The following is a 19,902-nucleotide window of genomic DNA, read 5'->3' as shown; positions in this document are numbered from 1 at the left end:
TGTATACAAGCATAATAAACAAAGCACGAAAAACCAGCTTTAAGCTGTAAGAAGCGTTGATTTTTTTTAATGTATAATATATGAGCCAGTTTGAATATTTTATTGTTTTAATATATTTATTCATTTGTATAAGATTGTGCTTTTAGATAATTCTAATAAATTCTCATTTCAGCGTGTAATGTGACCGGTCGCCTGCGTTCTCTTACATCAGCCTTTGCGATTACAGTAGTGTGGCATCGTGGTGCGTTCTTCTCTCGTTGTGCGTCAAGATCCTCAGTCTCGCGTGAAAATTATTTGCACTAAAATAAGCCAAAAGAAATCAGTCTTTAGTTTCTCGATAAAACATACATCAAATACTATCAAGTATTGCGACAGATATGTATTTGCAAATTTCTTTATTTCTCTTCTGTATTCTGCTTTAAGCAGAACACAAATAATTTTTAAACTAATATTTATCTAGAATTAAATTGCATCGTCAATGATAATTAATTCTGATACGCATTCGTAAAATATAATAATTATGAGAGAAGAATATGTCACTTTTTATATCGTATGATAATAAATATTATAAATATTATGTTATAAATATTATATTATACAAAACGAGAACAATGAGCTACGAAGAAGATGTTATTTTAATATCTATTCATGAACAGAGGAAGAAATAAAAGCATTATGTCGACATAAGTTGTGATTTAAAAAGTATTGATGAATATATGTTAATTTTATAATCTGTTTATTTATCCAGTTGCTAAATTTTCTAAATTTTTCTCGTTTATATTTAAACTTTTATGGCTAAATATTACTTTTAATACTTAATTATTCAATGTCTTACATTGTACTTTTCCTTTCAGCATAATGTCAATGCTAAAGAAGTTGCCGAACATAAGTCTAATATATTTATAGAATATTATTCGATTTTCTTTTTATTTTAAGATGATGTCAAATTTATGTGTCAATTTGTTTTTGATTATTTCTATTTTGTATCTGTTCTCAGTGTACGACACTGTAGAAAAAAAAGGAATAAATAAAAATATTTGTAATTCTTATAAATCAGTGTTATTATTTGTTGATAAGTAAGTTAGTTCTCTTACTGCAGAAATCGATCCATTATACGTCTATACTGAGGTTACGCAAGACGTCTATTAGATGCGTCTAAAAGAGGCCATCAAGACGTCTATTTAGATGCGTCTATCGATCTAGCATAGACGCGTCTGATAGACGTCTGCTAGATATCTATCCGATCTCGCATTTCTCCCTGGGGTAACAAGAACGAGCGAGACAATAATAGGAGTGAGCGAGACAGTAATAGGAGTGAGCGAGACAGTAATAGGAGCGAACGAGACAGTAATAGATGCGAGCGAGAGGAAAATAATAGCGCGCAAGAAAAATCTGATTCTCGAGCTCGAGTCCTCGTTGCTCGTGCTATTTCTATCTCGTTCGCTCTTATTTCACTCGTCCTTCTCGCTTCCTCACGTAACTCTCGCATCGCTTTTATGCATATATACGTACATACATACGTACATACCACACATACCCCCACCCACATATATATATATATATATATATATATATATATACACACATACATCTTTATTATTTAGAACTTTTATTCTTAAGAAATGTGTACGCGTTTTACATTAAAAATAATATCAAACTTTCTCTCTGTAAATATATAAATTATTTATTAATAGCCTAATAAAATATCTTATTTTCAAGTGTTGTAATCATATAATGAATAAATTTCTATATATATATATATATATGAGAGAGAGAGAGAGAGTCATACAAAATTCATTAAAATTTATTTAATATACGTAAGCGTCTTGCTATACAGCACTGGTGCTACCGTCATTTTGTGCACATAGCACGGAACAGAACCAGAAATTGTGCACCTTATATGTTACCCTCTGAGAACATTCGTGCACCTTGGCTTCGTAGTTTAGGTGCACGTTTTTAAGGTCCACAGAGGGCGTATCGCTTTCAGGGATCACCTAAAAGCGGGCCATGACACCTCTCATTCTTCTCTCTGATATAACTAACAGAACGCTATCTATCGGTTTTCTGCAGTAACTACTGGCGCTAAGACCCTCAAAAAGATACCGGACCTTTTAAACCGGCTCGAGGTCACAAAAGATATATCTACAAATACAATACTACAATAAAATATTACATTTCTGTTTTTCATGTCCAGGTAATGCTTGAGTGAAATGATTGTGATGAAAAGTTTTGATCGATAATATACATAAAAATTCTGACGAAAACATTGGCAGAGAGAAAACGAATATTGTATTTGTGACAAAGTGCTTTTGATTTATGAATCAATCCCATAACATTACGGATTCCATTACAATTTACTACAACAAGTTGCACCAGATATTATGTAGTATTCATCTATTATGGCTATATTAGTTTCTATCTGAAAAATTGACAATAATTAACAAAGTAATCAATAATAATCAATAATAATTAACAAAAAAAATGATAACATAAAAGAATATGCTAAAAATGTGCGCTTATATATATTTGAAAATACAAAAGAAGACTTACTTCTGATAAGGCATGGGCAACTTTCAAGTTTTCGGATGCAAAAATAATAAAATCTACAGAGATATCTATTTTTGCTCTTACAACATCAGCAATGGATTCATATTGATATATGCCATCTCCTCTCTCTCGTATTTTGATGTAAGCCTTCCGATATTCTGTGACATAACTCAGCCGATCTTACTATCTGTAGAAATAGATTTTATATCAGAAATATATATTTATATAGCAAAAATTATATATTAAATATTACTACAGTCCAGAAAATTATAATATACTTAGCATAAAAATGATTTTTTATACAACCTATAAAAAAAATTCTTCTATATTTTTTATTTTTATTTTTTCACAAGAAATTATTTTGTCAATTATAATTAATTGGATTACATATATTACCATCTTTTTATATAAATTTTATTATTATATAGTTTATTATATGAAAGCAAATATAAAATAACAATTAAATACATAATCACAAATTGTGATCATTTTCTGAATGATGACTACATTATAAAACAATTATAAAAGATTTACTTATTTATTGATAGAAAAACATATTTCAATTATCTACGCACCACGATCCATGATATATTATGCGATTATGCGGAATTAATAATAAATTAGTCATGGATTAAAAGTTACAAAAGAGATAAATTTGCTCGTTTTGCTTACACTTAAAGTCAGTACACATGAGAAAATTTTAGTATTTACCATAAGCAAATCGACCAATCACAGGACGGCGTCCATTTTATATAGCTTCCGGCTAACTTCACAATATAAAAAAATTTAATTAAAATTAAACGAATGACTCACAAACCTTTTTAATTATACTTCAAAACTCTTCATACGAAATACAAACGATTCATAAGGAGAATTTTTAATATTTAGTCATGTTGGCTAACTACATACTGTAAAAATGATTAATTTTTTATAATTATTCTAATTACTCACAAACGTTTTTAATCACACTTCAAACATCTTCATACGAAGGCTGTGTTCCAAAATTCACTGCCAGTACTGAAAATCTATAGTGTACGTCACGTAAACTATAGATTTTCAGTACTGGCAGTGAATTTTGGAACGCAGCCGAAATACAAACGATTCCATAAGGAGATTTTTGGTTGGCTGAAAAATTTCCGGCTAACTTAATACGAATTAATGTTGCATCATTGGGAGTGGCAGGTGGCAGGATGGGCGAAAATTCTCTGATTCACTACAAGCAGTGTTACCAACTTGGTGGTTTTTCCGCTAGATTTGGTGGTTTTCAAAGATGTTTGGCGGTAAGATTTATCGGTTTAGTGGTTAACGGGAAATTTGGTGATTTTAAGGTAATTTTAGCGGGAATTTGACGATTTAAAAAAAAGTTTGGTGTTTTTAACGGGAAATTTGATAATTTTAATGTAATTTGATATTTTAGAGATAAATTTTATAATTTTAAAATAATTTAGTATTTTTAATGAAAAATTTCTTAAGGGTGGGTAATATGGAACATTATTAAAAATATCGGATATCGGTATCTAATTTGGTGGTTTAATAATTGATTTATTTTTATGCACATGTAATTTCAACAAATAAACCAAATTTACACATACCAAAAATCTCGCCTAAAATCTCAATTCAAATTCCAAATCTCAAACTAAATCCTAAACCAAACCACAATCTAAATAACCTACATTCAAACTGAAATTTCAAATTTTTAGCAATATCTGTTAATTTATAAAAATTTCAATCACCTACATCTCAGTATAGAATCTCTCGCAAAAGAATCGTAATCTCGTAATTCAAACATAAATGAAAACAAACTTAAATAAACTTAAAATTATTTGTTTTATTATGTATAATCAGTCTTATATACTATCACATTTCTGATAAAATAAAGAACTCAACATTATTGATTGTATAATCTCTGAAATAAATTAAACAACGTTTATAACGAACTAAATAAACTCAAATAGATTAAATAAACTAAATAAACTCAAAATTATCTAGTGGCATATGTCTTTTATAAACATTTTAAAAGTAATTATGTTAATCGAAATAAAAATCGATGATATCATCGTCATTCCCGTCAATTGCTTGCGAATACGACTCATCAGCTGTTTGTTTGGTGTAGGCTTCTTTGGAACCAATTTTCCGTATTACTTCTAACGGCAGAACGTAGTTGTAACAGCATTTGTTGTTTCTTCTTAGTCCGAAACGAATCGTTAAAATTGCATTTGTCATTTCGACCGACATCTTATTTCGTACTTTATTTTTTACAAGATTTAATTGACTAAATATCCGCTCAACTTGCGCGTTTGAATATGGCAGAATAAGCATCGACAAAGCAAAAGTGGCCAATTCGGCAAATGGGTTATTTCCAGATGCGTCCTTGTATTTATTCACCTCATCCCAAAATGTAATGGTATCAATTTTGTTCTGCCAAACAATCAAATTGATTTTTGAAAGTTGTAATTCAATAGCATCGATATTACTTGAGGCGCCCATGTATTCCAGTAATGGTTGTATTGGTTCTTTAACCGCCTTCAATATATTGTCCACTGAGAGCAGCGATATTTTTTTAAGAATAACTACATTCTCAGGTAATCGTTGTTTAAGCTGCTTGAAAAGGCCGAGTAAGAATGATTTGCATCGTTCGCGGATTCCTTGCTCGTCATGAACATTAATTTTTCCGTCCTTTCTAAGCTGCTCAATTTTTTTCTCAAATGAATGTCCCAAATATGGCTTAGGATCGAGATAATCCTCGATGGAACTCAGCAGAGGATCTACTTTACACGTTGGCAACACGAGTTTTTTCGAAATTCCTTGCACGACGATGTTAAGATCGTTTAAAAGTTTCACGTGATCGTTTTTCTCACTTTGAAATGCTTTATTCACAACTTATATCGCAGACAAAATTGGCTTTAGAAATAACAAATACAACATGTTTGTTTCATCACAATACATGTTGTATAGAATCTCCGCAGAGTAACATTTCTCCGAAAGTCTCGTCATATTGAAATGAGTTTTCAACTCGAGCCATTGGTGCAACGTTCTATCTACAGCCGCCTCTATAGATAACCATCTCGTGTTGGAAACCTGTAGTATTTGTAAAGGGCGTTTACCACAGTTCATCGTTTCGTAAAGCTGAGTGTATTTTATTTGACGCACAGAGGATTTTGAAAACCAATTATAGGTCTCGTGAATTAAAAACTCGAGATTGCGCGGAAGAGTATCGGTCATGGTATCGGCATGTGACACGGCGAGCTGCAACGAGTGGCAAAGACACCTGATCAAAATCAGCGACGGAACTTCCGCTTTCAATGTTGCATAAACGCCGTTATTTATCCCGATCATAACCGAAGCATTGTCAGTTCCAATAGCCAACAAGTTTTTTAAATCCAATCTCATCTTCTCAAGAGTTTTCTTTAAAGCGTTGACGATACCTTCGGCATTACATGTTTCCAGTTTGGTCAGTGCTAAAAAACTCGCGATTATTTTTCCCTGTTTGTAGCTATAGTATATTATAACGATACCTAACAACTTGTTCACGGACACCCCTGGCAAAAATGAGACGTTTGTTTGGCGTTTACATGAACGTTTGTGGAAGTTCGTCGAGAGTTTAAAAACGATTAGTAAAGAGTTTGTAGAACAAAAATTGCAACACTGCAGCGTTTAAAAGACGTTTGTACGTTATAGCGTAAACGTAAACGTTTGAAAAGTCTGAGTAAACTCTGTACACGAAGATGTATCAACGTTTACTGAACGTACTCTGAAAAATGTTACCTCAGCATTGCAAAACTTTCATGTAACATTATATAAAGAGTTTGTAGAACAAAAATTGCAACACTGCAGCGTTTGATAAGCATTCAAAACCCAATAGCGTTATGTAAGTGCTCTTACAAAGTTTGAAAAGCATATAAACTCTCAGAAAACCCTCACTCAACGGTTGTTAACGCTTTATAAAGTTTCTTATTTTCGCCAGGGACGTCGTTCGACTCGTCCAATAATAGACTATATTTTCCGTCTCCAATATCGCTGAGCAGCTCGTTGTTAAAATAAAGACCGAGTATATTTTTTATTATTTCACTGCATTTTGTTCTATGCATTTTTATACCTTTTGCTGCCTCACTGTCATTAAAATTATGCTTGCACATTTCACCTAAATGATCACACGAAGCGATTGCGCTATGTGCGCAGAGAAAAAGTGCCATCGATCCTTCGGCAGCTAACAAGCTCAACGATTGTTCGCAAAAAGACAATTTTTGTTGTCGTTGTGAAGAAAATGGCTCTGCAGCTTGAGTGTGTTTATTTGTTTTGCTGTGATTTATTAAATCCACGTATTTGGCCGCTAAGTCGCATTTGCAGAATCTGCAGTGAGCCTTCGTATCGTTGCCCGCTACCTGTTTTTCCATTAAATTTTACAAAATATATAACCTTGATGTAAGATGTAACAATATTTTTTCTATGACAAACTTTATCAAATTGTCTAGCATATAAAGACTATCTACCTGAACGATCCATTCTTTCAATTGTATGTCCGCCCTGGCGAAAATAAGAAACTTTATAAAGCGTTAACAACCGTTGAGTGAGGGTTTTCTGAGAGTTTATATGCTTTTCAAACTTTGTAAGAGCACTTACATAACGCTGTTGGGTTTTGAATGCTTATCAAACGCTGCAGTGTTGCAATTTTTGTTCTACAAACTCTTTATATAATGTTACATGAAAGTTTTGCAATGCTGAGGTAACATTTTTCAGAGTACGTTCAGTAAACGTTGATACATCTTCGTGTACAGAGTTTACTATCAGACTTCTCAAACGTTTAACAAACACTTTTTCCAATACCGTTTTTTCACTTTCAGCAAATACTTTTTCAATGTGGCGAATTGTACGGCGTTTACACAAACGGCTTGGAAACGCCTAAGAAACGCCTAAGAAATGTAATAGTACATATGTATATAGAATATGCTTCCTCGCTTTGCCGCTATGCGGCGCTGCATCAAATTAGCTAACTCGTATTCAACTTTCCGTCATAAAGTGTATATAAAGAACTGATACTAACACGATCCGAAGTTTATTTTTTCTTTTAAGGACCATCTACGATGGAAGTAATATGGAGTGGACGGTGGAGTAAGGCGTAAGCGAATGATTCTTTTCCATTTCGCATTACTCATTAGTCTTACTCCACCGTCCACTGCACCGATATTATTTTCATTGTAGACGGTTCTTTAGTCAGTTTAATTTAATAAACTGATTTAATTTAAAATAATTTGTTTAATAATCTGGATCGCTTGTTGGGATTCAGAATATGGAACAGATTATTTGAAATTAAACGGATAAATGGGAGATAGCCTATTTATTGCGTATATTAAAAATAAAATATAAATAAAAATAAAATTATTCTTATGGCCGAGTGTATTTATATACTTTTATAAATGTCCAAGATATTCACTTATCAAAAATGAAAAAAGTAATATGTCTCGAAAGTTCATGAAATTTTCACATAGATTCCACGTAGATTCTAGTACCGTTTTTGAGCGGATTATCCACTTGAATATCCACGTAGATTCAACGATATTAATCTACGTGGTAATAACGTGGATTTCACGTACTGTTTTTGTCGGGTAATCGCTTAATAGAGGATGCACGCAGTTTCCAAAGATGAAATTAAACACTTAATAGAGGATCTATAAATGTTTAAAGAACTCTTTGCATACGCCATGCAAACGCTATGCAAACTCTCAAAAACGCTATGTACAAACGTCTTTCAAACGCTGCAGTGTTGCAATTTTTGTTCTACAAACTCTTTACTAATCGTTTTTAAACTCTCGACGAACTTCCACAAACGTTCATGTAAACGCCAAACAAACGTTCATGAAACGTCTCATTTTTGCCAGGGCGTGAGCCAGACTTTTCTGAATTTTTAAGTATATCGCTTATCTTTTGAGTCTTTACTCATCTCGAAGGAAATTTATAAGAACTTTTCGTAATTTTCAATTGATGAAGAGGAAGTAATACTCGAGTCAAATTACGATTTCGCGGACAAAGTGGGGACGTGAGGAGAGCGTGACTGTCGCTGTATTCTGTATTTCTGTGTGGCACTGGGCAATATTATTTTTCGCCCATGCTGCCAGATATCTTCGTGAGTATTAATAATCAGCAGAGTTTCTTACATTAAATAAAGTATAACAATCAGGGGTCATAGGTAAGGAAGGGGAAAGGATGAGGGGAAGGAGTAGGAGGGGGATTGGGGCGGCTATATCGCAGAAATAAATTTTCTGCCTCAGCGGGACTTGAATTCAAGACCCCTTTTTGGCCTATATGGCAGGCAAGTACTTTGCCGCCTTAGCCACACTCCGCCCCTGACTGTCGCTGGACAAAGTATATATACATGCAGCGGTTTTTGGTGGGAAAACATGTACCGTTAGTGATTTCTGGTGGAAAAGAACGCAGAGGAGTTTAATGGTTTTCAGCGGAATTTATGAAGCTCTCTAGTGGGATAACGACGATCCGAGTTGGCAACACTGACTACAAGTGCATCTAGAATCTAGACGAGAAGTGCATACAGATTTATATTCTGTATAACTACATTCTCTTTGTAGTTAATTTTCGCTTTTAAAATAAAATAAAGGTATATTCATAATTTTTAACGTTGAAGAGAAGTAAAGATGAAAGATGAAAGGTGAGTTTAGCTAAAAAAGAAATAAAGCTTACCACGTTGTAATATTGTATTACGTGAAAGTTGATTCCACAAGACTTCTACACGTGATGTTAAATAAAATATTTGGATATCAATAAATCTCGTCAGAGACTTCAATAAAAGCGTACTTATTTAACGCTTTACAGGTATATAAAATAAAATTTTGAATAATTAAAATTTTCATTATTTTTATTATGATTAAAATTATGATAAGCATGCCATTGTTATAAATAAATTATAGAAATTACGTGAAAATTAATTCCACGAGATTTCTACAAGTGACGTTAAATAAGATGTTTATATACCATTAGATCTCATCAGAGACTTCGATAAAAGCGTGCTTATTCGACGCTTTATAGGTACGTAAAACAAAATTGTGAATAATTAAAATTGTCTCATTATTTTTATTATGATTAAAATTGTGATATAAGCATGTCATTGTTGTAGATAAATTATAGAAATCAAATACTAATGAAGAGATAACACAGACAGATTAAGAAAAGAGAGTTCATCAAGTCAATATAAAAAATAATGGAAATTCAAACATTTATATTCTTTGATCTAGAAACAACTGGTCTGATTCAAGAAAAGATTATGCCAAGAATCACAGAAATTGCTTTAATTGCTGTTGGAAGAGAGTCGATATGTAATGGCAACAAAGCATCTTTGCCACGAGTTTTACATAAGTTAATACTTCCGATTAATCCCCAAAAAATTATACCACCAAATGTAGAATACATAACAAGTAAGTTGTTTTATTAGCTTAGATTAATTAATATATAAATAAAATTAAAAAATCAATTGAAAATTCTGATATAGTGATATCATAATTTTATAAATTTGTAGAGCTGTTTAACGAGGATATGTTACTACTGCAGCCTTTCGAGTGTGAGGTTTATGAGTTAATAATGTGTTTTCTACAGCGTCTCACACCACCAATTTGTTTTGCAGCACATAACGGCAAGAGATTTGACTATCCAATATTCTTGCAGGAACTCGAGCGCATAAATAAGGTATAATTGATTTTTAAGGGGATCAATTGTTTATTTTTCTAGGTTTTTAATAACACTTAGTTTTTCTCTTTAAAGATTCTTGATGACAAAATCCTCTGCATTGATACATGGAAAATGTTTAAAGATTTCTTTGAGAAAAAAGACTCTGAACCAAAGATGTTCCAAAATTTATTGAACGATGAATATAATGATTCACTTTCCATGTTAGATATGGATATCGGAATAATAGAGCAAGAGGCTAAGGTCGACGCTACGGCAACGTCCACTTCGCTAATGACATCTGCCTATGATGGATATATCAAAACTATAAACAATAAGAAATATGATACAAACGAAGTATATAACGGTAACACTGATATCGAATCGTCGAAGAATTTTAAACAAAAAGATAACGAGAAAACACCAGAGAATCAAATAATAAGGCAGCATGAAATCGCTCATGTAGAACGACCATTTAAAAAAAATTATCCAAGAAAGAGATTGGATTTCGGGTGCGAAGAGAGACCAGTCAACCTGAAACTCAGCACCATTTACAAATATATGTTTGGTTCAAATATCTCTCAGGAACATTCAGCCGAGGCCGACTGTCTTGCCATGATACATTGCGTCACTAATATCGTCGACTTCTTTCTTGAATGGTCAGACAATCACGCAATTCCATTGGTTAGCTGTAAAGGAATTTAGTTCAATGTTATTAATTGATGTTGTAAACAATAGAAATTATATACAAACAAGTGAAGGATGATACAAAACAATATAGTACAAAGGGAATATGTGATTGTTGTTGAATTAAGATATAAGACTAGTGTGTGAAATTGGAGGTAATGTTGCCAAAGCTCTTATCTCTACACATTGGATTAGTAAGTGCAAATGACTTTATAACTTGGATTATTAGTCTGAATGAGACTATTTGTGATAGCAAAATATGACTCATTGGCTGTTCATTTCCTTTTCATATATATAAATTAATATTACATATATAATTTTATAATTTATCATAAGATGTACGAAATTAATTACAATCTATTAATGGATAGCTTTGCATGTGATAGTAGTCTACTTCAATAATGCATGTTGAGTTATTGTTTATACTGATTTATTAATTATTTTGTTTGCTTATTTATACATATATGTAAAATTTAATTTATTTTTCTGTGACACTTATGAAAAAATTGGAAAAAGCTTTTTATTTTTAGGAAAGAATTGTGTGAGCTATTTCTTTTTTTTTTTTGTTTTTTATTATAGATGAGAGAAATGCTAAAAAAATGAATATTGTCGATACACTCAAATTTAAAAACAATGTATATAATCAGATAACAACATAAAAATGTTTCTTGTTTGATGTTGGAAAATATTAGAAGATATAAATCTCTTCTTTATAAGAAACAATGTTAAACTCTATTCTTACCTCTTTCTTGAACAGAAAAAGGAAAAAGAAGAGAAAAATGAGACTATTTTATGAAAATGTTGTTATGTAAAGAAGCTATGTTAAGCCTGTTTTAATTGTTTATGACTATCTTTAAAGTATATTAATATTCTTTTAATTAATGATAGATGTTTTATCATAAAGTACTTTTTAAAAATATTTTAATCAATTTTACTTACTTTGATAAGATCATTAATTTTCTTATTAACTGTATTAATAATTCGATTACTTTAGGTACTTAACTTTATTTATAATCATAATAAATAAACTTATGTTTTTATTTTTACGAAATAAGTTTGATGTAGAAGGATATAGAATAAAAATAATAAAAATATTTTTATACTCTTAAGACTCTGAATAAAATGGAGAACTAAGATGACACTTTTGTACATTGTATATATTTTCAATATGCCAGTTCTCGAAAACGTAAATGAAAGTGAAATAATTATTTCTAAATTAGCCAAAGAGAATTATAATTGGACGAAAGTCTCACGGAATAGTATATAGAAGTTAAAAGCAAGTTAATAGAAATTATGTAGTGTGGATTTATTATTATTATTAAAGCTACGCATTTATTATTATTATTATTATTATTATTAAATATATGTTATTATATTTATTATTATTATTATTATTATTATTATTATTATTATTATTATTAAATATATGTTATTATATTTATTATTATTATTATTATTTTACTATGATCAAATTAGGGATTTATTATTATACATATTCGATATATTAAAGCGGAAATACATATTTAAAAATTCAATTCAAATTTAACACTTTAACGTTTTATGTAAAGCTTTATTTCAAATTCCGCATTTATTTTTATGATAAATTTTTATTGTTTTATATGCTAAAAATATGCAGCAAAAAATTTTCTTCCTTCTTAAAACAAAATTACGCAATTGTTTCATAAGAATGTATTTCTTGTGGAACAATTGCGTGATTTTATTTCAAGAAGGCAGAAATACTACATACCTTTAGCGTATAAAAATTTTTATCATAAAAATAAATGCGGAATTTGCAATAAAGTTTTACATAAAACGTTAAAGTGTTAAATTTGAACTGAATTTTTAAATATGTATTCTTACTGCTTTAATATATTAAATATGTATACTTATAATATAGCTTTAATAATAATAATAATAATAATAATAATAAATATAATAATATATATATTTAATAATAATAATAATAATAAGTGCGTAACTTTAACAATAATAATAAATCCATACTACTTAATTTCAGCTTTTAACTTGCTTTAATTGTACACATTATATTTCGGCCTTCGATACGGTCGATCCAATTAACTGACATCTATGTATCGATCAATTTATTGCGATCGGTAATCTCCCACATAATAAAAAGATTGACACAACCATTAAATATATATATATATGTACCCCCATATATATATATATATATATATATATATAAAACACATATTTACCAGGCTCGAATTCTGATTCTGATGATTCTGATTGATGTAAATTGGATGGATCAATTAAAGATCCCAATTCGTTTCTATTTACTGCAATAAAAAGTTCAACCGAAATTCTATAATATTACTGCAATATTAATATTTGTATATTTTGGTAAATAAAATAGTAAAAACAATCAATATTCTAATTATCAGATTTTATAAACATAGTTCGATATACTTACATTTCATGAAAAAAATACTCACGAGTATATTTTGCTATTGCATATTCATCATTTGCGATAGTTCTCTCGATATCTTTTATAATTCGATTTATTCTTCCTTCCATACATTTCATTTCATCATATCCAATATGCTCCAATAAATTAAGATTTTCATCCCAATAGTATCTTATGCTGCCTCTGCGAAAAGCCTCACGAAGTTTTTGTAACATCTACAAATGTATTTAAGTAACAAAGTTCTTTTATAACTAATTTAATAAGGAAAAACTTTTGAATTATAGTAATACATTACCGTGAAGAATAAAGAAGTATGTGATTGTTTGTTCGAAATCCGAAAAATGTTTAATTCATTCAAACATAATGTTTCAATATAATAGCTGGCAACCTGCTTCCATTTTTGTGTGTCTCTGAGTTTCTGAGAGAATGCAATTAATAATTATATATTAAAATAAATTAATTTGTCATATCAAAGTACAGAAGAAGAATATTTTTAAATAAATTTACTTACAATCTAAAATTTGTTATACTTTTCTCTATAAAAGGAGTTTTAGAGCTTCTTCTCTATTCAAAATTTTTAAGTATAAAAATTGATAAAATAAAAATTAAACCTTAATGAAATTACTTAATGATTAGATATATAAATACATCAATTAAAAATTAATAATATAGATTTATATTTTTAATATATCAATACATAGTAATATTATATAATTATATAATGATTTTTTTCTTATATTATATATATATTATATATAATAAAATTATATAATATATATAATATTACTATAAATTAATATATTAAAAATAAATAGATGTTTATTATTTTATCTATCATACCTTTAAATGACGTATTATGGGTTTCACACGCCCATAATTAGAAAGTATATCTTTTTCAAACTCGTAAAAACATAATCGCCAATAACGATTTAGAAATCGATCTTTGAAATTGGCTCTTCTATTATTCAAAGGTTTAGGGACTGCGGACCAATATCTAGAACCTGGACGACACTGCAAAGCGTGCAATTTAATGATAGTGCGCGTAATTTAAATTATATAATTAATAAATTAGTGCAAATTATTTGTCGCTTTTCTCTATTAAATCTTATTTAAAATAAAGTAGCAAATTTTAGTATTTAAAAAAAAAGAATTTGAGAAATATCTTGTTAGATGAAAAAAGTAAATCAAAGTCACAATAACTCTAATATTATTCTAAATAATAAACTTTTCAAAATAAATTTTTCAAAACTATAATTTTATTATTATCCTTATGTGTCTGCCCATATAGCACAGGTAGATCCTGAGTATGTACTCAGTATATCGCAAACGTAGATTGTGTATATCCCACTAATATTCGATATACATACTATGATATTTTGAGAATGTACGGAGGATGTTCCTATGTCTGCCTTAGAAACCTACTCAGTATATACTCAGAATATTTCTTGGTATATTATGCGTATATTTTTAGAATATTTTAAGCATATTTTTACATTAATAAATTATATATGAATATAGAAGATAGTTGGACTATATGTAGAATAAAAAATAGATTCTTCGTGATGTAAAAAATAAATAAAAATGTGAAATTATTTACTTTATAAACAAAACTTCAGACAAAAATGTTATTTCTAATAGATGAATATAAAACGTTTGAAAAACACCTATTAGTGTTTATTAAATGATTCTTATTGAAATATTGATCTCGATAATCTATGTACAATTATGTAAGTACGCTCGGTAATAGATGAAATACCTTAATAAATGCAGTAAATGGATTACTTCTCATTTTAATTTCAAATAATCTGTTTAATATTCTGAATTCCAACAAGGAATCCAGATTATTAGACAAATTACTTTAAATTAAGTCAGTTTATTATAAATTAAACTGACTAAAAAGAAAAAAGAAGAAACTTTGGAATTCATGTTAGTACCAGTCCTTTATGTCCATTTCACCAAAAATTAAGTACGAGTTTGGTGGCGCGCGTAGCGGCAAAATGAAGAAACACATACAATATTATAGAGTATCCTGAAAATATACGAGAAAGAATATACTAATACGAGATATTCAAAGTATATTCTGAGAATATATGAAAAATAATATACAACAAGAGATGTTATGGGATTATTCTCAGTATATTACATCTGTAACGTATATTTACAGTATGAGTATAGAATATTCGAATGATATCATGTGCTGTGTGGGTGATACATACGACAAATCTTTTACTCTAATATAATTTTAATTTTATGTTGGGTTTTTTAAAATTGACATTTTGGAACGTCTTCGTGGTGATTTACTAGCTCTATTGTTATTCAAAGGTTTAAAGCGTGCGGACCAATATCTAGAAGCTGGACGATACTGCAAAGCGTGCAATTTAATGGTAGTGTGCGTAATTTAAATTATATAATTAATAAATTGGTGCAAATTATTTGTCGCTGTTCTCTATTAAATCTTATTTAAAATAAAATTGCAAATTTCAATATTTTAAAAAAATGAATTTTGAAAATATCTTGTTAGATGAAAAAAGTGAATCAAAGTCACAGTAGCTCTAATATTATTTTAAATAATAAACTTGTATTTTTCAAAACTATAATTTTATTATTATCCTTGATTGTGTCTGACACATACGACAAATCTTTTGCTCTAATATAATGTTTTAATTTTATGTTACGTTTTCTAAAATTGACATTTTGGAACATATTGGTGGTGGTTTACAGGTTGAAAAAGCTAATACAGGAACGACATCAATATCAACCGGCTTTCCAGAAAATTGAAATGAAACTTTTAGCGTAAATGCTGGTCCTGTTTTTTTTATCGTTATCTAAAAATAAAGACGGAATATTTTTTAGTTTTTGATGCCTTTTTGACATGATACACTACTATGATATAGCACACTGTTGGAATACTGTATGTATGTTAATGTTACTCTTACCGGGATATAACCACTGAATATAATTTTATTACTTTTACTGGATTTCAAAGCCACTTTACTTAAAATTCCTTCTATCCATCTGCGAAATTTATCTTGATTTAAATATGATTCTTCATCAATAAAAGCATTTAATTCCCTAGAGAGACAAAAATACAATTTCTTTTGTGAAAAAACACAACTTCTCTTTTTTTTCTAAATCATAGAAAATTTTAATGCGATTTACCGTAATGCTTCCCATCCTAAATTTAAAGTATTGTACGACATATCTCTATCTTTCCAAGTCGTACGTATTTTAATGTAACCTGGACGATCTGAGAAAAACTGTAATAATTAATAAATATTTATTATTATTTAACAAAAGTAAATTATATATTTTAATTTAAACAAAAGCAAATATATTGTATATTAATAATCTTCTTAAACTTGTAACTTCCAACATATTATGCCATACTTCTAACTTTATTTATACTTCATTTTTTTTTCAAATTCGAAAATAATATTACTGTTATATCTCTCTCTTTAAAGGGTAATTTCATGACCAAATTTAAATCATATTCCCCTGGGTCTCCGACTCGAGTTTTTTTGTAATAACTACCTGCCCACAGAATTCTTTCATACATTTTTTTAAAAAGAGGGCTTTGCTGTTGCATAGCTTCTGTTAATTTTTTAAAAACCTGCGACATATACTCATAAATTTTATAATGCATTACAAATAACGTTATATATAACGTTATATAAAACGTTAATATAACGATTTTAATAAAATATATTTTTAAATATAAAATATCATTTTTTTACAATACCTCATTCAAATGTTGATTGTGAATTCTCTCATCATTAAAATCTAAACTTATAAATCGTTTGCTTATTTTATTGAATATATCATCTTTAATTAAATGGCGTTCAATATTTGCGTTGTTGTGCATTATTATATGTGTATAATTATTGGATTTTTCTAACCTAAAATCTAAAATTTTAACTTAAAATTATATGTATATTAAAATTATACAAAACTACAATATTATATTATTGTGACAAAAGAGGACTTATCATAGAATTACCAAGCAATTAGCCCATACAGCACAGAATATTGCAGCAATATTGTTAATATTATTGTAACATTGCAGCAACATTGCAATATTGCTGCAATATTACTGCAATGTTCTGTGCTGTATGGGAGGTTTCTTAAATATGTAATAAATAATATAAATAATATATTTTAAACGGAAATTAAAAACAGATGAAAAAGTAGAGAAAGAATAAAAAAATATTTGATATTTTTATTAAAAAAGAAAATAATATTGTAAAGAGAATAATTATTATATTTCAAAATTAAATTTTTAATTTTCCCTTTTTTAATGCATTCAAAAGAAATAAAATTTTCTATAAAGATATAAAAGTATATTGTTTGTAATTAGTGCGATAAAGAGCTGTGCTTGAATATTTCATTATAAACGTATACTGCACATAATCAGATTTATGTTACTATTTCTGAATCTTCCGCAAAATTTCCGAGAAATTAATCGGTAGTTTAAATAAGCAAATTTATCTACATATTCATATCGCATACGCGATATAAATAATTTTTTAAACGATAACAAAGATGATATTGTATAGATATCGTCATTTATAATAAATACGTTATTATCTCTGAATCTTCCGCAAAATTTCCGAGAAACTAATCGGTAGCTTAAATAAGCAAATTTATCTACATATTCATTTCGCATACGCGATATAAATAATTTTTTTTAACGATGGCAAAAATCGTCATTTATAATAAATGTAATAAAATCTGTTTATAAAAATGCTGATCAAAAAATGTGAATGCAGAAATATATATGTGGAATTAACTTTCGCCGATTCAGCACATAAATTTCGTAGAGTTTCTTACAAGTGACAAATATTAATACAAATTTGATGAACAATATTAATGCAAAAGAATAAAATTTATTTCAAGAACATATCGACTAAATGATCTGCTTAATAAAAAGATTATTTAAAAAATTACTATTAAATTTTTTAAAAATATTTTGGATCAATAAAAATTCATTTAATCATAGAGCTACCCTGGCAAAAATGAGACGTTTGTTTGGCGTTTACATGAACGTTTGTGGAAGTTCGTCGAGAGTTTAAAAACGATTAGTAAAGAGTTTGTAGAACAAAAATTGCAACACTGCAGCGTTTAAAAGACGTTTGTACGTTATAGCGTAATCGTAAACGTTTGAAAAGTCTGAGTAAACTCTGTACACGAAGATGTATCAACGTTTACTGAACGTACTCTGAAAAATGTTACTTCAGCATTGCAAAACTTTCATGTAACATTATATAAAGAGTTTGTAGAACAAAAATTGCAACACTGCAGCGTTTGATAAGCATTCAAAACCCAACAGCGTTATGTAAGTGCTCTTACAAAGTTTGAAAAGCATATAAACTCTCAGAAAACCCTCACTCAACGATTGTTAACGCTTTATAAAGTTTCTTATTTTCGCCAGGGTATCCTATTATATAATACAATATTGAATTATCGCGTTGATAACGAATTAAATCCTTAATAATTTATAATAGTGAAAAGAGAGAATATTCAATTTCGTTAACAAAAGAAATTATTTTTATTTAATTACAAAATCATTTTGTTGTAAATTATGATAAAATTATCGATGATAATACGTTAAATTCTGTATCTATATCGAATTCGGTTTTTTTATTGCATCTACTTACCAAACAAGAAATGCAAATAACCTCAGCGTAGATCGGCAGATTTGTGATAATATTCACAAAAATTGCGATTTGTACAGTACTAATACAATACAATACAATAATAGTTCGAGTTATTGGATTTTAAAAGATTCTCTTTATTAATAATTAATTTGTTTGCAAAATTATAATATAAATAAAATTGCAGACTATATCAAGCTATAACTACCATATATCAAGCTATAAATTCTACTGTGCTCTTGCCGAGAGTACGCTTTTATATAGGTACGTGACAAATGAAGGTTTTTGCACACTGGACATATCAACACGTTATTCGCGTCAAAAAACGAAAGAACTCTTAATAACTCTTAACGCCTACTGACGTATGCAAGAACTCTGAATCATCAATTAAAGGCTGCGTTCCGATATTCACTGCCAGTACTGAAAATCTATAGTATGCGTGACATAAACTATAGATTCTCAGTACTGGCAGTGAATATCGGAACGCAGCCAAAGTCGTTATTTATCCAGATGGCGTTTTAGTAAAAAGTTTAAAATGCTGTATGAATGAATAAATTAATGAATGAATAAAATAACATATTTTTATACATATAGACCACATCTTTAATTAAATTAATAGATTAAATGTTATATAAAATTGTGAAAAGTCGTAAAACTTTTTAAATTTATTTTTTTTATACAATAAAATTGAAAATATGCTCTTCAATTAAAAAAATTAAATAAAAGTTTTTAATTTATTATTTGATCTTAATCTTAGCAGATACAATCTTATGCAATATCTAGTATTGACAGAAAGCTTAAGGTTTTACTTGTTGACAATTAAAAAATTTTAAAAGCTCTCTTTCTTTCCTATTTATTTTTTAATTATTTCTTTTCTGGATTTTATATTTCATAATTTTTATACTTACTTCTTATTTT

The 19,902-nt window shown here is 28.9% G+C and overlaps 2 protein-coding genes, 2 long non-coding RNA genes and 1 pseudogene across 12 annotated transcripts in view; 1 reads left to right on the top strand and 4 right to left on the bottom strand.

Annotated features, from left to right (window-relative positions):
• LOC145964077 (F-box only protein 21-like) overlaps positions 1 to 19,902 on the bottom strand; it is a 365,010-nt pseudogene that overhangs the window by 174,878 nt on the left and 170,230 nt on the right. The window lies entirely within an intron of this gene.
• On the bottom strand, positions 80 to 3,220 carry LOC145964055 (uncharacterized). Its single transcript, XR_014436338.1, has 4 exons — positions 3,123 to 3,220; positions 2,551 to 2,734; positions 1,095 to 2,419; positions 80 to 299 (listed from the first exon to the last, which is right to left on the bottom strand). It is a non-coding gene; the product is annotated as an uncharacterized LOC145964055 (long non-coding RNA).
• Positions 3,803 to 13,666, top strand: LOC145964053 (uncharacterized). Of its 5 annotated transcripts, none has more exons than XM_083086430.1 (5): positions 9,037 to 9,372; positions 9,538 to 9,585; positions 9,674 to 9,971; positions 10,073 to 10,239; positions 10,315 to 13,666. In XM_083086430.1, the coding sequence occupies exons 3-5, from the start codon at positions 9,758 to 9,760 to the stop codon at positions 10,921 to 10,923; spliced, it is 990 nt and encodes a 329-aa protein (XP_082942556.1). In that variant the 5' UTR covers positions 9,037 to 9,372; positions 9,538 to 9,585; positions 9,674 to 9,757; the 3' UTR covers positions 10,924 to 13,666. The 5 variants fall into 5 exon arrangements, with proteins under 5 accessions (XP_082942557.1, XP_082942556.1, XP_082942555.1 ...); XM_083086429.1 differs by having other exon boundaries at positions 9,468 to 9,585; XM_083086433.1 differs by having other exon boundaries at positions 9,038 to 9,372; positions 9,792 to 9,971.
• Positions 7,216 to 8,456, bottom strand: LOC145964054 (uncharacterized). The gene is made up of 2 exons (XR_014436337.1): positions 8,289 to 8,456; positions 7,216 to 8,213 (listed from the first exon to the last, which is right to left on the bottom strand). It is a non-coding gene; the product is annotated as an uncharacterized LOC145964054 (long non-coding RNA).
• On the bottom strand, positions 10,395 to 19,383 carry LOC145964052 (cyclic GMP-AMP synthase-like receptor). 4 transcript variants are annotated; one of them, XM_083086424.1, is made up of 12 exons: positions 19,193 to 19,381; positions 18,988 to 19,066; positions 17,073 to 17,236; positions 16,773 to 16,943; positions 16,493 to 16,590; positions 16,270 to 16,405; positions 16,009 to 16,158; positions 14,174 to 14,344; positions 13,629 to 13,751; positions 13,362 to 13,548; positions 13,125 to 13,205; positions 10,395 to 10,907 (listed from the first exon to the last, which is right to left on the bottom strand). In XM_083086424.1, exons 3-12 carry the CDS (start codon positions 17,193 to 17,195, stop codon positions 10,879 to 10,881), a joined length of 1,269 nt encoding a protein of 422 aa, XP_082942550.1. In that variant the 5' UTR covers positions 17,196 to 17,236; positions 18,988 to 19,066; positions 19,193 to 19,381; the 3' UTR covers positions 10,395 to 10,878. The 4 variants fall into 4 exon arrangements, with proteins under 4 accessions (XP_082942550.1, XP_082942552.1, XP_082942553.1 ...); XM_083086426.1 differs by lacking the exon at positions 18,988 to 19,066 and having other exon boundaries at positions 17,073 to 17,229; positions 19,193 to 19,382; XM_083086427.1 differs by lacking the exon at positions 13,125 to 13,205 and having other exon boundaries at positions 18,988 to 19,383.

Source organism: Camponotus vicinus, unplaced genomic scaffold (assembly GCF_025532165.1).
Source record: "Camponotus vicinus isolate PSW18456_S1 unplaced genomic scaffold, iyCamVici1.0 SCAF_13, whole genome shotgun sequence".
NCBI classification, from domain to species: domain Eukaryota; kingdom Metazoa; phylum Arthropoda; class Insecta; order Hymenoptera; family Formicidae; genus Camponotus; species Camponotus vicinus.
Note: the sequence above shows the minus strand (reverse complement) of the source record. Positions and strands in the feature narration are given on the sequence as shown.